This window comes from Asterias amurensis, chromosome 20 (assembly GCF_032118995.1).
Source record: "Asterias amurensis chromosome 20, ASM3211899v1".
NCBI classification, from domain to species: domain Eukaryota; kingdom Metazoa; phylum Echinodermata; class Asteroidea; order Forcipulatida; family Asteriidae; genus Asterias; species Asterias amurensis.
The window spans coordinates 196,869-218,498 of record NC_092667.1 but is presented as its reverse complement, the minus strand read 5'-3'; the positions used below and the strand labels follow the sequence as shown (position 1 = coordinate 218,498).

General features: G+C 37.0%; 1 protein-coding gene across 4 annotated transcripts in view; it reads left to right on the top strand.

Annotated features, from left to right (window-relative positions):
* The window catches only part of LOC139952113 (probable 3',5'-cyclic phosphodiesterase pde-5), a 66,268-nt gene extending 45,243 nt beyond the window's left edge, over window positions 1-21,025 (top strand). The window contains exons 20-26 of one of the 4 annotated variants that reach the window (XM_071951071.1): window positions 3,950-4,103; window positions 5,903-6,058; window positions 7,534-7,706; window positions 10,779-10,890; window positions 16,765-16,845; window positions 17,084-17,172; window positions 18,102-21,025. In XM_071951071.1, the coding sequence (XP_071807172.1) occupies window positions 3,950-4,103; window positions 5,903-6,058; window positions 7,534-7,706; window positions 10,779-10,890; window positions 16,765-16,845; window positions 17,084-17,172; window positions 18,102-18,402 (1,066 nt within the window). In that variant the 3' untranslated portion in view covers window positions 18,403-21,025. Of the gene's footprint in view, window positions 1-3,949; window positions 4,104-5,902; window positions 6,059-7,533; window positions 7,707-10,778; window positions 10,891-14,838; window positions 14,951-16,764; window positions 16,846-17,083; window positions 17,173-18,101 lie in introns of those variants that run through there. The other 3 variants (XM_071951070.1, XR_011787870.1, XM_071951072.1) reach the window with 3 other exon arrangements.
* The last annotated feature ends 605 nt before the right edge of the window (window positions 21,026-21,630 follow it).

The window sequence follows — 21,630 nt, the reverse complement described above, 5'->3', positions numbered from 1 at the left end:
TTAAAATAATGAAGATGCAAGTTCTCCTGAGTTGATAGAGATGGTGTTTACATGTACATGTATGTGCCACCGACTCTGCAGTACATGAAGGCCTATGGTGAGCTTTGATGAAGGCCTCTCTTGGTCCACATATTTAGACCATGGGATGATCGCTAGAATTGGTCAAAACTGTAGCCCCCACTTTTGGACCACACAATTTTTGTATGTAAGTATGAAATAAAATACAGAAAATCCATTACTTGCTGTTGCTTGGCGAAAATCCTGCACCAAATCCCAAAAAGAAACAATTACGGCTACAAATAGTGATCTACAAATCCTCGGAAGCCTGCGATGTGGGTGACATCATTCGAAGCATTATCGTGTTTCGTTCCCACACTGTACCATTATAACATACAGTGTACATGTATTTCTTCAAACCCCTGAATAAAAGGATGCTGATTTACAGGCTCGTTCGACAAAATTATAAGTTATCACACAAGCGCGAGTGGAATACGAACAAAATAGTGCCTCTGCGTCCCACATATAACTCGGCCGCGCATGTGATAATAAAAAATTAACACATGCACGTCGTAGCAACAAAAAACAAATGGCATTGTACTTGATGTTCAATCAATAAAAATCATGGGTTTTTGTTGTAGGCCTTTGCATGTTAATCGGACAAAAAATGGTAAAATTGAAATCGTTCACATTATAGGGAAGGTTCGCATTTGGTAATTACTCAAAACAAATGTTAACTTAAAAACTGACTTGGTAACGAGCATTGGAAAGCTGTTGATAGTATAAACATTGTGAGAAACGGCTCCCTCTGAAGTAGCATAGATTTTGAAATAGAGGTAATTTCCTACTAAAATAAGTCTTTTATTCCTATCTGAAGCACACAAATTCGTGCAACAAGGGTATTTTTCTTTCATCATTTTCTCCCAACTTCGATGACAAATTGAGCTCAAATTTTCACATGTTTGTTATTTTATGCTTATTATGAGAAACATGTACACCTAGTGAGAACACTGGTCTTTGACAACTACCAATAGTGTACCTTCCCTTTAATTACTTAGAAAAGGTTCTTGCACTGCCGTGAACGATTGGTAAATAGTCCCAGTGTATACAGACGTTATAAAAAAATACTGTTTTTGACCTAAAATTACCCCAAAATTAGTCTGTTCACGAACTGTGCAGTTTTAGAGCTTGGCAGCAACCAAATTCGGATTCAGTACCATTGAAAACCCTTGTTCGTCAAATTTCATGCGGTGCAGAGATGGGGACCACGGAACCCCCCAAAATAGGCCCCCTTTTCAATACCCATCCCATGGTCTAATTGTTTTCTATACTACATGTATCATACACCAAATAAATGATGACATACATGTACATGTAGTAAATTAGCATTGACTATAATGCATGCATAAATAATCATAGAAGGCCTTTCGAAATCGCCGCCCAACTTTTTTTTTCTTTTTTATAAAATTAAAAAAAACTCAGAAATTTAATTGTGGACAAAAAAGTGTTCCAAAATGCATAAACAACCTCTTCAGAATAATTAAAACTCACATGAGGGAGATGTTGATGATTAATGTGGAGGTACGGTTGTGTCAGATTATTTCCTTCCAAAATAAAATATAATCGACTAAAAATGGTGGACTAAATGGTGGAGCGCATTTAACGAATTTGCTAAACGAATCGGGAAAAACTTGTGCGCAATAAGTGTTTCGCGCTCTGCCGAATTTTAGCTGGCAGAGCAAAAGCGTGCGCAATCTGCAAATTTGCGCTCTGTTTGTACGGCAGCTCCATGGGCAGCTCAAGTTGATGATTCTGATGAACTGCGTGCAATCTGAATATTGTGCAATTATTGTAGATTGCGTTTTTTGTACACACGAGCGCGATTTGGCAATGCATTGTCGTTAATTTTTTTTTTTTTTCCCCGGTCTGGCCCCAATGCATGAGAAAATGGTTGATGTGCGTGTGAGCGTGAGACAGAGCCCAAATGCGTGAGTCTCACGCCTTATGCGTGAGACTTGGTAGGTCTGGGTACGTGCAATTTTTATGATAACTTAATGATAATTGTCGATCACGGAAGACCAGTTGGAGCTAGCCATAGTTTATGCAGGTTATTGTCATGATCACACACTGGGATGCATATACATGTACAATGCACATTGTGCTTGCTCTGCTGCTGCTGAGCCAAGCATGTTTTGTTTGATTGGTAGAACTATGCTTTATATTGTATCTAAATAAATGAATGCATTTGGTATTTGTTTTGTTAACCCTACCATATATTATGTGCTAAATTTGATGTTTAAATATGTGCATCTAATCCTTGTGTCTAATTATTTTATTTTATTTTACTTATCTTGGGTGATTAATCATTTTAATTATTAATCACCAAAGGGAAGTAAAATTATGAAAAATAAAGCATGATTAGACATCTAATTAATGTATGTGAATTTCTTGGGAGGATTACCTTTTTGGCGATGTTTGCTGTATTTTTTTTATTAGAGAGGGCAGTAGTGCTCTACAAATAGGAGTTGCCTTTTTTGTTTAAATTCCATCAACCTTTGAGGAAAGATAAAACTAAGGAATATCCACTTCTTTCTTGTCATTTGGAAAGAGCTTTATAGCCTTCTACACCTGCAGTTAACACTGTGTAGTTGCTACCATAACACTGCATGTGTATTTTGCTCACGTAAGTTTAGACCTAGACACAACCATTACAAATAAAGATAAGGTTTATCAAACATCACAGTGTTCATATTTCATGGAAATCAGATTCAAGTTGGCTTCAGCCAGTGAACTGTTCATGTCGGCCATGTTAAACACCTTGGAATGAAACGCCTTGGAATGGGACACCTTAGAAAAGCGATGCCAGGCAGCCAGCCTCACCCTCCTCTACAAATTCCAGAACCAAACTATTGCACTCAATCCAGACCTATATCTCAGTCCCATGCAATACCAGATCATACCACCCAAATATATCAGATCATCCTAGGTAGGATAGTCATTCTCGAACTCCTTTTCCCCAAGAACCGTCATCTGGTGGAACTCACTCCCTGGCAACATCATCGCCTCCCCTTCAGTTGAGGTATTCAGGGGAGTGGTGATTGCTCACCTATAAGCAGCAATGAGTCTTTTTTACTTGCACCTTGTACAAATGCACCCCTGCACCGCTCATGGACAAGTAGTCCCTCGGCTTTACGTCCTGTCTTATCTTATGGACCCTACCGAGTAGTTAAGTAGAAGTACATGTAGAAGTGTCGGTTCTCAATGTTTGCGAGCGCAGATAGTTGATGTTGATGTTTTGCAAGCTTGAACATGGTGCAATGTAATAATTGGACCAGCATTACGTGATATATGAGTACAGATATGTGGTAACCACTGACCTGTCAAACATAACCTAATTATTGCTAGTACAGGTGAAATGAAGACCCTTTGTGCATGTCAGGTTCGGCCTAGGGTGCATTTCAGCCTTGTGAACACGCAAACAGTGGCCAAACTTGTGCTTGTTTTCAGAATGGCACGCCTTTGGCACAAAAAGCGTTTGCAAAATTCATGAAAGTGTCTAGAGGAGAGTTCATGTCAAGTTTATAGATGCTTTTGCATGGACACTACTTTCACACCAGAGAATGGACCACATGTAGGTTCCAAAAGTTTACGAGCATTTCCCAATGTTTGTGAAAATTTTGCAAAGATTGATTGTCAAATGAAAAGGACTAAATATGACAAAATATATGATGAAAGGAATACCAGTCTCAGTGAGTTTAGTTACAATAATAGAACCTTCCCCAAAGAATTTGGTTTAACTATTTGCAACTGCATTTTGACAGGGTTGTGAAGATTCATAGTTGTTTCTATGCCAATGTCAGTTTTTGTATGTCCAGCTCTTGTGTAATTTGTGCCATGGACATTTTAAAAGATTGTAATGTTTTGGAATGGTTTGATTTAATTTGGTTAACAGGTTTGAGTATGAGGATTTATGTCGGTTCATATTGACAGTACGCAAGAACTATCGCAAGGTTCCATATCATAATTGGACACATGCATTCTCGGTTGCTCATAGTGTGTATACTATCATCAAGACATGTAAAGATCAGATCTTCACCCCACTGGAGGTAAGGTCTTAGTTTCTTCAATTTAAACAACTTGGTATTTTCATTGTATTGCTGTAAAATTCTCTTAATCAACCTTTTGATAGTCACCCTCAGTGGACATATTGTGGATTGGTGGATTGTAATAATTTTGCATTGTAATATTATAAGAATTACGCGTTTTTATTACATGTAATTTTGTATTGAATAAGCATGAAATAAAAAGAAAAGTTGAGACGAAAATTGAGCTGACACTATAGTCATTAAAGACACGGGATACTATTGGTAATTGTCAAGGACCAGTCTGCACACTTTGTGTATCTCAACATATGCATAAAATAACAAACCTGTGAAAATTTGAGCTCAATCGGTCGTTGAAGTTGCGAGATAATAATGAAAGAAAAAACTAACTTTGTCACCCGAAGTTGTGTGCTTTCTGATGCTTGATTTTGAGACCTCAAATTCTAAATCTGAGGTCTCGAAATCAAATTTGTGGAAAATTACTTCTCCAGTTCTCACAGTGTTTTATACTATCAACCTCTCCCCATTACTCGGTACCAAATAAGGTTTTATATAATTATTTTGAGTAATTACCAATAGTGTCCACTGCCTTTAAAGGTAGGGTCATAAATTGTTTCTTGCCAACGTATTCCTTATTTATAGGCAAACAATAATAATACACTAATAATAATAATAATAATAATAACAATAATAATAAATGTCACATGTGAAAGTTTAAGCTGAATAAACATTGTCTACTTACTGAGGAAACAGAACAATCTGTCACATTATTTTCACATCAAACACATCCATGTCGGCTATGTGAGGTGACGGCAGGTAACAACTGCATCTAGCTACCGTATAGCATTAGATAAGGACACCAGCTCTCACAAATCTGAGAATCAATACATCAAATTCAAATATTTTGGGTGAATAATTATCCAAACATTTTACTTGGGTCTCAAACTATCGTTTTTTATGGTAATTAGTTGTTGGACTATTTACCTGTAGATGACCAACACTACATCTTCTTTAAAAGTTGCAATGTGTCACGATAGACTGTTCTGTAGACTGTATCGATATGACGTTACCATTCAAATACCTGCCCACAAATGGCGTATGTGAGCGTGTGTGTGCCATAAAAATCAAACCAGGAGTGCTGCATGGTTATTGGTGTTCGTGTTTAGACGCGCATCTGGCCCTGCCCTCAATATTATACGATACGATACATGTATGTCCTCGTAGACATTGGAGTTTGAACCTGCTTGGGCTGTGGTGTAACCATGGATATTAGTGGGCCACCACATTAACTTTTTGTGTAGGGTGCAATGCATGTATGCCCCATTTTACCCTGGAAAACCACTGCTCATTTGCGCCAAAAAATGCTGTGTCATATTTTCTGATGTCATTTTGCTACAAGATTTTCCACAATAATGGAGTATGATGAGCCATTTGTAGCCAACTCAAAACCACAAATCAAAACATTTTTAGACAAGAACTACTGGTTTGTGGTTCATCTGCACACATTAATTACCCAAAATGCATACAGTGCCGCTAAGGAAAATTTGCTGACCACAATGTGGATGTTTGTGTCAGCCGCCACAATACGATTAGCAAAATGAATGTATGGTATTGACAGCGGTGATCATGTTTTCTTAGAAGTAGAAAAGTTGCATCTCCTGCTGGGGTCCTATCTATGTTCTACTAATACTTTAGAGATTCAATGTGTTTGTTTTTATACAATAGTCTCAGACTAGGTAAATGTGAATTACTGGTTACAATACTGATAATTTGATTGTACATTATTTGTTTATCTACCACAGTGTTTGGCACTATTTGTAGCGTGTTTGTGTCATGATTTGGATCATAGAGGCAAGAATAATTCATTTATGGTGAACAATGCAACACCATTGGCAGCAGTGTACTCTACCTCAACAATGGAACATCATCACTTCAATATGACTATCACAATTCTGCAGGTAGATCTCAATTAACTGTATTGTACATCACTTGATTGTACTAGTTCACCTTTGAATATTAAGTGGAACTCCAGTGGCTGAAACCTGCTGCTTATTAAAGGAACACGTTGCCTTGGATTGGAAGAGTTGGTCTTTAAAAAGCGTTTTGTAACCATTTGTTACAAAATGCATATGGTTGGAAAGATGTTTTAAAAGTAGAACACAATGATCCACACATATTTGCCTCGAAACTGCATGGTTTTCCCTTTACTTTGCGAACTAACACCGGTCGGCCATTTATGGGAGTCAAAAGGTGAGAGGAAAACCACGCAATTTAGAGTGATACTTGTGTGGATCATTTTATTCTACTTTTAAAATATCTTTCTAATGCATTTTATAACAAACTGTTACAAAAGCTTTTCAAAGACCAACTCGACCGATCCAAGGCAACATGTTCGTTTAACGCAATTGCTTTATCTACATAGTGAGTTTAAAAAGTAGAATACATTGAGTTGTGTGTTAATGGATGGAAAGGGATTGAAGAATACTGAGCAAATTTAAAGGAACACGTTGCCTTGGATCGGACGAGTTGGTCTATAAAAAACCGTTTGAAACCGTTTGTTATGAAATGTATATGGTTGGAAAGATGTTTTAAAAGTAGAATATAATGATCCACACAAGTATCACTCAAAATTGCACGGTTTTTCATTTTCATCGCGAATTAACACGGTCGGCCATTTATGGGAGTCAACTTTTTGACTCCCATAAATGGCCGACCGTGTTAGTCGACGAGGTAAAACGAAAACCACACAATTTCGAGGCATGTTTGTGTAGATCATTGTATTCTACTTTTACAACATCTTTCTAACCATATCAATTTTATTACAAATGGTTACAAACGCTTTTCGAAGACCAACTCGACCAATCCAAGGCAACGTGTTCCTTTAACATTAATTTTTGATGTTGGCGTGATCTTTGTTACAAAATAATAATGAAGACTTTTGTGAAAGAGTTACGTTAAAAAATCTTATGTTTGCAAGTGTTTGGTACACTGATATGATTGGTTGTGTGATGATGAGTGGATACAACATGTGACCTGTTTCCATCAGAGAGAATAAGAGACTAAATCCACTTGTGATTGTGCATCGTTCAGTGATCTCATCATGTCAATGCTCTAAAACATTCATCAATAGCAATGTATATTCTACTTTTAAAATATCTTTCTAATGCATTTTATAACAAACTGTTACAAAAGCTTTTCAAAGACCAACTCGACCGATCCAAGGCAACGTGTTCGTTTAACGCAATTGCTTTATCTACATAGTGTTTCAAACAATTTAGCCCAATAAGCTTTGTGGTTGTTCATTCAATGGTTATAGAATTCTCACGCTTCTGTTCATAACCTTTTTCTAAGTTAAAGAAGCCTAGCAATGATGTACAGATGTGTTATGATTCAAAACACTGAGCATGCATGTTTTTGTCTTTTTCTTGCATAGAATGAAGGACATAATATTTTCAAGCATCTTTCATCAGAAGAATACAAGCAGGTTTTGAGTGACGTTCGGCAGGCAATATTAGCAACTGACCTGGCTTTGTTCTTTGGTAACAAGGCTAAACTGAAGACGATTGTGGAGGCAAACCAATTTAACTGGGACAACCAAGAACACAGGTGGGGTAGAATGCAATGTGATGACATTGAGTTGTGTGTTAATGGATGGAAAGGGATTGAAGAATACTGAGCAAATTTAACATTAATTTTTGATGTTGGCATGATCTTTGTTACAAAATAATAATGAAGACTTTTGTGAAAGAGTTACTTTAAAAAACTTTTGTTTGCAAGTGTTTGGTACACTGATATGATTGGATGTGTGATGATGTGTGGATACAACATGTGACCTGTTTCCATCAGAGAGAATAAGAGACTAAATCCACTTGTGATTGTGCATTGTTCAGTGATCTCATCATGTCAATGCTCTAAAACATTCATCAATAGCAAGAATTTAATGGCATTAGGGTTACAGTTAATTAGGGAATAACAGTGCGAGGACCTGGTCAATTCACTGCGTGGTAATGACCAGGTTGATGGCTGGCGCTGTTAATGGACCTCACCTCCGGCTCGGTCCGTTAACAGTGCCAGTAACCAACCAAGGTCAATACCGCGCAGTGAAGACCGGGTCCAAATACTGTTATTCCCATTAATAAATACCTTTTTAACAAAATAAATGGCTAAAATTTTCAAAATTTTGTGACTTTTCTCTCGGCACTTCGGTTTAGACATGTTCAGGGGCCATATTTTAGCTTTTGATGGTTCCCGTCTCTTTCGTGTGTTAATCACATGACTGATACTTTGAGACCATGTGACTCTGTAAAAGAATGGTCTGTTAAGTGCACTGGGTTCAAGTGAGGCAAATGATTGGATGATAGCTGTTCTTTGTGCGTTAAAATGTGCACATGAGCTCAACGTCCATGTAGCATGTCGCTGTAAACAAGACTATACATGTAAATGGACAAATGAGTCTATACGCGCGCATTTGCTTCATCAAAATTGATACATTTTAAGAGTGTACGCACATGTGCGGGAAGTTGCAATGAAACTAAGATGAATAAGCATGCGATACAGTGCAAAGCGCAAACTAGTTGTACACAATGTATGCTGGTTGACATGTTATTTATTGGCTATTTTGCAAAGCCGGTCCTTATCATCCATTAATACATCCCCACATGATTGGGTTTTGCCTTATTTACTAGTTTGGAAAATAATGGACAAATACATCACAGTGTGTTAATCTAATTTTCACTAATTGTGAAGGATGCCACTGAAGAAAAGTGATTGTGGCTAAGAAGCAACATTTATGCTTTTTCCCAATCATGGACATATTAGGTCATTAACACTCCCATTGTAACAAAGAAGTAAGTATTTAAGGGTAGACAAAAATAAAAGTTACACATGCTGAGCAGCAAAATGAAAATAAAATGTATAATAAACAGAAATAAATTGTATTTGCTCTTAGTATCTGCTGAAATTACATGTTCTGAATATTTCCCTTACATTGTATGATTCTCTACATATTGGAAACAGGTGACATGTGTTTTTATATTGTCTGTCGGAATGATTTCACAAGGCACATAGATTACTGTGCACAGTAAGTCACATTAGTTGACAATAATACCACTTAGTCTAGCCATGGGCATTTTCATTATTATTACTTTGTTGAATGATTTTGTAAATATTCAGAAAGCCCAATAACTTATTAGTCCTGGGGTGTGATGGAATGCTTGTGAGAGAATGAATAACATACCCACTCCTTGGTGGTGCTTCTTGGGTTGCCTGAATTATTTTCGACTAATACCTTTCTTCTGTGTGTGCGCTTTGATTAATATACATGTAACTAACCAACTAACTAGCATTGTGACATGCTCCACAGTAACGAGGAATGTTTCAAATCAAACACGTGTCTCACGAACCATTTTCAAAACAATAATGATCGCATTCATGTACTTTTTCCAGTTATTAGAGTTCTACACACAAGGCATGCAGAGTATTATTTTAAATATTTTTGATGGACTACTTATAGCGTTGACCTAGCTGTATCACCATGTACACATTGTGCACATGCAGCTGTCCTTATAACAATGCCAAGCAAACACCCCAGCCTAGTCTTTGATTTATCCCATGCAATATACTGTGTCATGACAACAAGACAGGTTTCTATTATCTGGTAATGAAACCAGTGTATCAAAAAGCTAGTCTAATCACAGATGGTCTGGAACCTGAGGAAACCCTATAAGCACATTGTTGGAAACCAGGATTATCAGATTGAATCCCTAACAATCCTTGAACCCCAATCTCAATCTCTCTCATACAAACAATGGTTTAACGTTTGTTCTGGTATCGTATAGTCTATGTTCGTTTGAATGATCTTCCCATCAAGGGAACTCTGCAAACTCCCATAAAGGGATAAAACACCAAGCTGACAACAACCAATCTCTCTCATACAAACAATGGTTTAACGTTTGTGATTATGAATTACACAAATCAAGAAATTGTGATTCAGTAACTATACAACAATATTTATTCAATTTCTAGTCATTGTGAAATCAGTGGTTAGCTGGGGGATTCAAACCCACAACCTTGTGATGGAAAGTCCTGCACTGTGCATACATGTAGGACCTCTACAGCTACATGTATATGCCCATCACTACTATAATTGTTTCAGGATACTTACATAAAAAATGTTTTAAGGATACTTATACTGTAGGTACATATGCTAAACACAGAGAATATTATTATAAAAATATACTTGTGATATTTGAACAAGCTGCAGTGTATTACTTTAGCCTTTGTTTGAAACTTTTTCAAGTGGTACAGATTGAGAGATTTGGGATATCAAATTGGTATTGAACTTGAGGATAGAAATTTAAACCTACATGTATAAACCCTTTTTGATTTTGCTTCAAATGTGCAAACATTTTTTTTGGCAAATTGAGCTTTCCATTGCGGAAACAATACAAATTGAGTTAGAATAAGAGACCATGCCTTTAAAGTCATTTCTATGGGCGGAAACATTCCTCTTTAAGGTGGAGAAGATCACAGTTTTTAATTTGCATTGCTTCTCTTATATTTATTTTGCTCTTCTCTCCCTTAATGTATGTGTGGTCTGTTTTCTTGATGTTTCACAATGACAATGTTTGTGGCATCTTGTGTCTGTGTGAAAACCCTGTTTCCATGAAACCATACTAGATCATTTGTGAGAGCACTGACAATGACTGCATGTGACTTGGCGGCCAACACAAAGCCATGGTTGATTCAACAACAAACCGTTAAGGTTATCTTTGACGAATTTTATCAACAGGTATGCATGTGGTTTATTTAGATTTAATTAGTCATGTCAGGCTTTCCAATTTGTTGAGCACACTGCACATTTTTATTTCTCTAACCACGTATTTCGTATTGGATCTGTAAAGATGTGTTTTCTACCTTGTTTAGGTTGACAGTGATTAACAATGTTGTTGTCCAGCACCGTGCAGCACTTGATAGGGTCATGCATGTACAATTGCATATGGTTTACTCAATCTTCCAATGCACACATTTGCACTCTAACATTTTTTTTTATAGCACCAAGTTTTGTATATGTTTCATTTGGTCTTAATTTAGTTTGTTTTAATGGCCATAATCATTTGATTGTGGAACAATAGTCCCCTACAGTTATTCCCTAATTTTCAACAATTGCTCCACAATACATGTTGAGTCTTTGAAAAAACAGCTTAACCACTTCACATCAATTGAAGTATACACAAAATGTTTGTTTGTAAAAATACAGCAAAACTCACTGGTTCATCAGAGGTGTATGTAGTTCCCTTTATAATTTGGATACTAAATGGATGTAAAATTTGCATTGGGGTAAAGAATATTAATTTTAGTTTTTACCCATACACCGATTTGTGTTAGCAATGTGTACTCAGTACTTCCGCAAGTCCTGTGAAAAAAAAACAGGCATATTACTCGGGTGGGATTCGAACCCACAACCCTTGCAATTCTAGGAGGCAGAAGGCCAGATATGTCTGTACAGTGGAATGGGTATAGTAGTGTAACGGTTCAGAGAGAGTAACTTGGCAGCTAGCTTGGCTGACCAAAGAGTCTTGGCCACTTGGAGGCAGAAGGCCTGATATGACTGTACAGCGGAGCAGGTATAGCAGTGCTATGGTTTAGAGAGAGTAACTTGGCAGCCAGCTTGGCTGACCAAACAATTTTTGCCACTTGGAGGCAGAATTGGCCTGATATGTCTGTACAGTGGAATGGGTATGGCAGAGCAAGGTTCAGAGAGAGTAACTTGGCAGCCAGCTTGGCTAACCAAAGAATCTTGGCCACTTGGAGGCAGAAGGCCTGATATGTCTGTACAGTGGAATGGGTATGGCAGTGCTACGATTCAGAGAGAGTACACTTGGCAGCCAGCTTGGCTGACCAAAGAATCTTGGCCACTTGGAGGCAGAAGGCCTGATATGACTGTACAGCGGAGTGGGTATAGCAGTGCTACGATTCAGAGAGAGTACACTTGGCAGCCAGCTTGGCTGACCAAACAATTTTTGCCACTTGGAGGCAGAAGGCCTGATATGACTGTACAGCGGAATGGGTATGGTAGTGCTATGGTTCAGAGAGAGTAACTTTGAAGCCAGCTTGGCTGACCAAAGAATCTTGGCCACTTGGAGGCAGAAGGCCTGATATGACTGTACAGCGGAATGGGTATAGCAGTGCTACGATTCAGAGAGAGTAACTTTGAAGCCAGCTTGGCTGACCAAAGAATCTTGGCCACTTGGAGGAAGAAGGCCTGATATGACTGTACAGCGGAATGGATATGGCAGTGCTACAGTTCAGAAAGAGTAACATGGCAGCCAGCTTGGCTGACCAAAAAATGTTTGCCACTTGGAAGCAGAAGGCGTGATATGTCTGAACCGAAACCAAAGCCAAAGCCGTGGCTTCAAAAAGGACCATAGATTCTTAAAAAATCGGCTGTTGTCCTTGCATTTCTGCAACATAAGAAATCAAATCTAATAAGAAATCTTAAGAATCAAAACCAGGTTTTTCTTCAAGTTTGTTTTGGTTAGTATTTTGAGTATGAGGTGACTATTAAATGGAACATACATGTACAATCTGTGACACTCAGGCTGGTGACACTTCATGTTTATAATATGCAGAATAAATGCACTGAAGAAATTCAACTAACGCATGTTTACTAAGGACTTACTTAAACTTAAAAGGGCTTGCACTGTTAAATATGTAGAGCATGCACAAAATGTGGATTACAACATGCACTTTCCAATCTGCTCACGCATGTTATTAATAATATTGTTTAAATCATAATGTTGAAGATACAAGTATGTGGTAGAAGATGCATAGCCCAATTTGCACACAGATATTTGACTGGAGTGATTAAATTTTAAGGGGGTGGTGATCAGTTGGAGTATAGATTTTAAAAACAAATCGTACAGAAAAAAGAGTTTTGGTTTTCTTATCTCCAAAATGTTTGATCATAAACAAACAATGTATTTTATTACAACATTTCAATGTTGTAAGGCACACATAGATTGCAATGCTGGTAACGTCTTTGTGCATGGGTATGTGCACGCACTTTCTTGTTTGTGCACACACTTCTTTGCAACAGTTTTCCATAACTCTTTTGTATAAAACTATGTTTAGGTTTTCAAATTCAAGCATTCTTGTCAATTTATTTTATCTTTGGATTTTAATACTCAAAACTTCATGAATAATAATTATTTTGAAACAATGTCAACTTTCAATAAGTTTGTATATTCTTTTGGATAGACAACAGGCACTTAACAACTATCAAAAATATCAAAAATGTCAAAAATATTCACCCCAGTCTCAAGAATGAGCCAATCCTTGGTCGTACATGTTTTCATATGAGCCAATAATACAATAGTACAATCGAAGTGTTTTAAACCTAAGGTCAAAGTTTACACATATCATTCTTTAGAGATGACATTCAAATTGATTGAAAGAATTATCTTTTCTGAGAAATCTCAAATAAAGCCAATATTCTCTGCTGTGAAGAAGTTTTGAAATAATTTCAAGTAAGCTGCACCAGTCTCATTACATAACTGTTTATTGCACCAAAAATTCACATATTATCTATGATCTTTTGAAGATTACACAGAAAAATTACTAAACACTTTGAAATGAATTTACAAATGTTGGATGTTTAAGAGTGCATTGTCATACATTATAACTGTTCTAATTAACAAAGCAGGCCAATTGAAATGGAAAGATCCAAATATCACCCAATGATTATATTCTGCTATAACCATGAATCTAATGCATATAATATTTGTTTGAAAATAACTCGCACATACATGTAGATCCTTGTCCTTCAAAGATGTTTTCACAATAAACATAAGATAAAATCAAAAACTTGCTTATTCCACACTCTGCAATTTCTGCGAACCCTTTCTTGAACATGGTCGAATCTATTTAGACACATTGCAACCGTGTCTGCCAAGCAACAACCTTGACTCATTTGGACAAACGATAAAGAAATTAGTATTATGGGAACAAGGTTTTGAAGAGTATATCAATTTTTTATATTGACTCCAATCTTAAATTGTGGAGTGTCGCTGTAGTAAACATGTGGCAATGACATGTGTCACATGTTCCACCAGACAATTGAAAAGGATCTGTGTGTGTGGTACAACTATTGCATAATGATCATAATAATCAGAATTAAGTGTTTGTTTAGGTTTGAAACTTTTATTTTGTATTTCTACTTGTGAAAATAATATAGATTCAAACATTGGCATAAATTGGTGTGTTACTTAAAAAAGGAAATCTGTAATAATTGGAATACAACACCCCCCCCCCTCCCTAACCAAGAAAAGGAAAATAACAATATCAACTTCAAGTCTGCAAGGTTTCTGTAGCTTTCTCATAATGATTGCCAGCTCAGTCAATTCAGCAGCCGATTTCACAAAACGCTTGGATTAATCCTATCTCAAGTTAAGACAAGTAACCCGTCCTAACTAGGACGAGTAACCTGTCCTAACTAGGACGAGTAACCTGTCCTAACTAGGACGAGTAACCTGTCCTAACTAGGACGAGTAACCCGTCCTAACTTAGGATGGGTGCCATGGGTACTAAGGACCTTGGATACAGAATTGAACTCGTTTCGAGTCCTGGAAGATTAATCCTAAGTTAGGAAGAGTTTGGTGAAATCGACCGCTGTATTTAAGCTTTCTTTGTCATGTTATATTATTTTTATTCCAAAGCCAAAACCTAATTTATTTAACAGAAAGCTGTTGAGAGCCATTGCTATGACTGCGTGTGACCTGTGTGCAGTATGTAAACCATTTGAAATTCAGCGACAAGTGGCAAATGAGTGCTTCGAGGAATTTTATAGCCAGGTAGAGATGCCAGTCTGGAAGATCCTTACAAACCTCTTTATTTGATACTTGTTTCATGGTCTGTTAACTTGAACTTAATCTTGTTTAAACAATGCTCTACATTATTGATGTGTACATGTACATGTATTTATTTGCAAAGGCTGTTTGCCTTAATTGAACAAACTTTATATACCTACATGTACTCAAAACAACTGGGTCGCCAAAAAAAGGTTTCAGATTTTGTTACCACCCCCTTCTCGGGGGGGGGGGGGGGGGGGGGGAAGGTGTCTTTACCTCATGAATCTTAATTGCTGAGTAAAAGCAGCAGCTAGGATTCTCTGTTAATAAAATCATTCTCAACTAAATGGGTTAAGGGTTTTCACACTGAAATGTGTTGAGCATCAAAAGTATCTGCTGACAATAATCTGTCATCAATACATGTTAACAAACAGCTATTTGACAGCATCAGTACAAGGTTGAGGTTTAGTTTTGAGGTTATGACTGAACTGATCCATTTTGTGACAAAGCTGAGTGAAATATATATGTCTCACACATTTGTACCATTTGCTGTACCAGTAAATATTGGTTTGTGTAAATATCTGTGTATTTTCTTAATCTAATACAACCTATACCTGTCATACATGTAATTATTACATTTGACAGGATGTTTAACCTTTTCAGAAATTCAAATGTGAAACTCTCTTGCCAAAACTTATTTCTATGCTCTGCTGTTGACAAAGTCAGTTTAGATGATTGTTGTAGTCATGACTTGTGGTAACATGCAAGTGGGTCAGCTTCCTGTGTCTGCCAAACATATCGGTTGCAACTTGAAGGAGCTTCCTGGTATCACTTAGTTTAAATTGTTCAATTCTGGTCATACATACATCTGAATAGTTGTGAATTGATTGTATTTTGAAATGGTGATGTCATGAATACACATGTAACAGTTACAAAAAGAAAGAAATGGATATAAGTGCTTTTAGGAAATACATTAAATTACCTGTTGATCAAAGTCCAAATATTCCATAGATCTTTAGAATAATAATGCGTTATCTAAAGATGTTAAATGTTTGACATGATAACACATATTTGTTTATTTTACTGTAGTTTTTTAAAGAAACTAAATCTGTCACCCAAAGTCACAATGGTGCTTCCTTGAACCAGTTAACTTTCAGTGTATTTTACAGAACAAAAGGATGCATCAAAGACGTTGCAAAAGGGACTGTTGGGGTGAAGTTATTACGGCTATTTTCTTTACTGAATAGCTTGTTCTTACTAAATCTTACTAAATCTTTACTACTTTCATCACTGAGCCACCCTTAACAATTTGGTAACATGAAATACTAAACAAAACTAACAGTTAAAGACACTGGACACTTTTGGTAATTATCAAAGACCAGTCTTTTCACTTGGTGTATCTCGTCATATCCATAAAATAACAAACCTGTGAAAATTTGAGCTCAGTTGGTTGTTGAAGTTGCGAAATAGTAATGAAAGGAAAAACACCCTTTTCACTTGAGGTTTTGTGCTTTCAGACGCTTGATTTCTAGACCTCAAAATCTATATTTGTGGTCTCGGAATAAAATTGGTGGAAATTTACTTCTTTCTTGAAAACTACGTTAATTCAAAGGGAGCCGTTTCTAACAATGTTTTTTTTACTGTCAACAGCTCCCCATTACTCGTTACCAAGTAAGGTTTTATGCTAATAATTAATTTGAGTAATTACCAATAGTGTCCACGGCCTTAATAGAGCATCATGTTTGTAAAGAAAATAAGACTAGTTCGGATAATTATTCTGATTGATTTGTAACATACTCACTTCTATGTGTCAATAGGGAGATGAGGAAAAGGCCCAAGGGAGAAATCCTATTCCGATGATGGATCGAGAGAAAGCACACCAACTGCCAACAAATCAGGTAAATAACCAATTGAGTACTAGGTATCCACCACTATCCTGTGAGTAGCCCCAATCATCTAGGTTGGTATCCTGGAGTATCCACCACTATCCTTTTATCAACCCCAATATCATCAACTATCCACAAATCCACAATTTTTTTCACTGGAGGAAACGCAATGATTTAGTGTGTGCAGCAATTTTGAAAATGATGATTTGATTGTATTAACTCATTTTATTTTCTGTGTTTACATTTCAAGGTATCTTTTATTGTTGGTATATGCCTTCCGTGCTATGATCTGTTAAGTGCACTCCTTCCAAGTGCAAAACCAATGTATGATGGAGCAGCGTAAGTCTATACTTTCTTGAAATATGTAAAGTCATGTACACGGATAACTAATATGAATAGCCTTAGTCAGGAATATAATTTGAATTGCATAGCAAGACATCCCAACAACTCAATTATCAATTTGTAAGCTAAATTGACAGCCATTCTAGGATAAACAGACAATCATGACATCATTTCCCTGTAACAACTGGAGACTCAGAATATCGTGTCTGATAATTTGTTTTTTATTACAACACTAGGAGTCTGAACAATATGGTGTTCTGTATAGATGATTGCTGTTCAATAGTGAAGTAAATTAGCGTGTTTGATTGGCATATAAACAACACCATTATTCATCTCTTTAAATGATTTGGTGAAGAGTTTTTACAGATTAGTTTTCTTCTACTGAAAACTACTATGTTGGTTTATCTGTTATTTTTGCCTCTTTCTGATGAAGTATTCTTACATGCACATAGCTGTGGCTCAACAAGAATTTACTTATCAGGCGGTCAGACTGTTTTGTCTGTAGGGTTTATGTGGGAATTGGTTTGTACATGTAGGTTAGACTGGGTTACCTAAGACACAACAGAAACCCCAAGTACATGTTGAATACATATATAGTTTGTGCAAGATTATTGATATTCTCTGTACGTAAATTTAAATGACAATGGTCCTTTCAATAATTGCTACAACAACTGTTGAGGATTTACCCAAATTAAATGTTCTGTTTCCATGCTATAACGACTGCATATTTGAACATATACAATCATAATTGCACATACATGTACATGACTTGTGGGGAATAAGCTGCATGAAACATGGCATTGGCTCTCTGTGCAGAAGCGGAACAAAGTTTTCTGACACTTGTGCTTTCCTGGAATTTTATCTAAGTGTGTGAACAATTTTAATATGTATGTTAACAAAAAATACTTAAAATTACTCAATTACAGGAGGAATTTACAGAATTGGTCAGCCATTGTTGCAAAACAAAAAGCAGAGGAGGAACAGAGTTTACTGAAAGAAGAGAGTGAGAAGGTGGAGGTTGACGCTCAGGTTCCTAAGACATCACCAAGTACATCTTCATCGATGGAAAATAAATCTAACACTAACAAAGAAATGATTCAAAGCAAAGATACTCAAGGAAGAGGTCGAGCACACAGTGACAGCAGCAAAGCCAGAAAGAAGCAAGATAATAAGTCAATGGATGGTGTTAAACAAGGAGTTGATGTCAGTAGGAAAGATGAAAAGTGATATGGTTAACTAAGCAGTTAAAGACACTGGACACCCTTGGTAATTGTCAAAGATCAGTCTTCTCACTTGGTGTACATGTATCTCAACATACATGTATGCACACAATGACAAACCTGTAAAAGTTTGAACTCAACTGGGCGTCAAAGTTGTGAGGACTAATGGAAAAAAAATACCCTTGTCTCACAATAATGTGTGTTTCAGATGTTTTCTAGAGTGCATTGAAGGGATTGCAGAAAAGATAACTGCATTTTATAACATTTGTAAGTCAACAGAGGTATCAGGTGTACAAAGGTGTACAAAGTAAATTGCACTTCCCTATGCAGTGCAATTATATAAAAAAAATTGCTGCAATCTTTTTATGCAGACTTGCAAAAGTTAGTGTATTTGGTCAATGTGATTCTAACAATCCACAACAGAACGCAATACCAATTTTGTTTTTAGTATGAAAACACCATCATTCCAGACCGCATGCCCATATATAACTTAACCTGTGGTTTGGCGTTTTGCTGCATTTTATTATAACCTTGCTAGAAATGTTAACCACTTCCTGTTGGATGGCACGTTTGTCTTCAAATCTCTTTTGGACAGATTTACAGCGGACAATTTATAACACCTGGAACAACTTCGCTGACGGCTGCCTGAGTGTTGACGTTTATATTCACTCGAATGTTCAAGTGTGTAGCGTTATGAAGCAGGCTACTATACTGTGATACACTAGTTTCACCCGTACAAATAGCAACAACTTACTTAGGAAACAGAGGTTTGCATCTAATTTAAGAAATCCAATATTTTAGAGTGAAAGTTCATCTGTGTTGGTAGTTAGATTCAATTAGGTAAACTTTTGATCACAACACTGAAAATTGTTCTCATACCTGAAATTTTCAAACGACAATTCGTCTTCATCAGCAGGATGACGCGGATGTTGAACCTGTGACCTTGCGTACGCGTGATTCCAAGACCGTGTCAGACTCCTGGGAGTTTGTATTGTGATCAAAATGTTGACCTAAATTACATCCAATATTTGTTACACATGGGAAAACTCAGACTGTTTTAGGAATACGGACAATACACCGATCCATAAGGCTCTGCCCATGGCACACGTGTGAGCAAGAACATGTGCGCCTCTCCAATGTCATTCTGCACAACTCTGCCGCGCGGGCCAAGCATACGCGCACACATGTCAGACTTTATTTGTCGGACCTTCTTTGCGTTGTGATTGGTCAATATGCAATGGGGCGGAGCTTAATGGATCGGTCTATTGGACAAGCAAGAACTGCTGATGCTTGAAAGCTTTATTGTGAATATATTTTCCCATTGATGAAAATTAATACCCCATCAAAATCTACGGCTGGTTCAGATACAATGGGAGACTTTTTGAAAGCTCTGCCACTAGAGGGCAGCAGACCTACCAGGTAAGGGTGCACAACTCCTATTGCAAACAATGGTAAATTGTAAAAATTCAAAAATACTCAAAAAATATTTAGAAGTCTCTCAGCCTCTTGAAAATTAAATCAGATACATTGTCATACAACTAAACTTCAGATTTCTTCTCAAATTTTGGTAGGTCAGCATTTTTGAATTTTGGCTAATTACCCTAGAAGAAACACTCCCAAAAACTCATGCACACCACTTGTTATCCTTGGGGAACTCGTGTCCAGTACGTCCTGTTCCAGAACAGTTTGGTTTATGCTGGCATTGTGTTATGAAAAACAAAATACAATTTGGCTAAATCTAAATACAAAATCAAAAACACGCAAAACACAAGGTATTTGCTGTCAGTGACCGTCGCTCATGCTTCTCCTATTCCTAAGTTGTTGACATTACCTGGTGAAGAGCGCCCTCTCTTGGTGATTGGCAGATAGTCTAAAGTTTCCCATTGTGAACATTTGGATACCTCTTGAATGTGTTCGAATGCATCTATTATGCTGGAGCATACATGCTTTGTGCAAGTACAATACCAACAAAGAGAATGAGAAATATTAACGGATACAATTTTGGTTGTTCATTAAAAACGTGATTGAATTGGTTTGCCTGGTCTTTCAATCTCAATCTTGAATGAGCAAGGCAATATTTGAATGAAAACTTTGAAATTTATTTAATTCTGAATCTAAACTGCCAACAGTAATAACTGTAATACCTTGGAATATTATTTGAAATTAAACTAATTTTTGATAGGGATTTGGCAATGCTCAGCTTTTAACAGTTCTGTAGTGTCTTGGAATACACATGGGGAGATATTGATAATGGACCAAACAAATACCTGGCAATAAATATTTTTTTTGTTTTACCACATACATGTACACTGAAGGCAATGGCCACAAAGTAATAATCAACTATGATCGAATGCTTGCCTACTTGAAAAGAAAATAATCCATTTTCGAAAGTGAATCAGAGTGTCAGTTACATACCAATGACAAGAGTATCAGTCAATCATGATTGGTTAGCAATGTCCAGTGAAATAGCACTCAAGGGTATCAATCAATCATGATTGGTTGGCAATGTCCAGTGAAATAGCACTCAAGGGTATCAATCAATCATGATTGGTTAGCAATGTCCAGTGAAATAGCACTCAAGGGTATCAGTCAATCATGATTGGTTGGCAATGTCCAGTGAAATAGCACTCAAGGGTATCAGTCAATCATGATTGGTTGGCAATGTCCAGTGAAGTAGCAATCAAGGGTATCAGTCAATCATGATTGGGTGGCAATGTCCAGTGAAATAGCACTCAAGGGTATCAGTCAATCATGATTGGTTGGCAATGTCCAGTGAAATAACACTCAAGGGTATTAGTCAATCATGATTGGGTGGCAATGTCCAGTGAAATAGCACTCAAGGGTATCAATCAATCATGATTGGTTGGCAATGTCCAGTGAAATAGCACTCAAGGGTATCAGTCAATCATGATTGGTTGGCAATGTCCAGTGAAGTAGCAATCAAGGGTATCAGTCAATCATGATTGGGTGGCAATGTCCAGTGAAATAGCACTCAAGGGTATCAGTCAATCATGATTGGTTGGCAATGTCCAGTGAAATAACACTCAAGGGTATTAGTCAATCATGATTGGGTGGCAATGTCCAGTGAAATAGCACTCAAGGGTATCAATCAATCATGATTGGTTGGCAATGTCCAGTGAAATAGCACTCAAGGGTATCAGTCAATCATGATTGGTTGGCAATGTCCAGTGAAGTAGCAATCAAGGGTATCAGTCAATCATGATTGGGTGGCAAT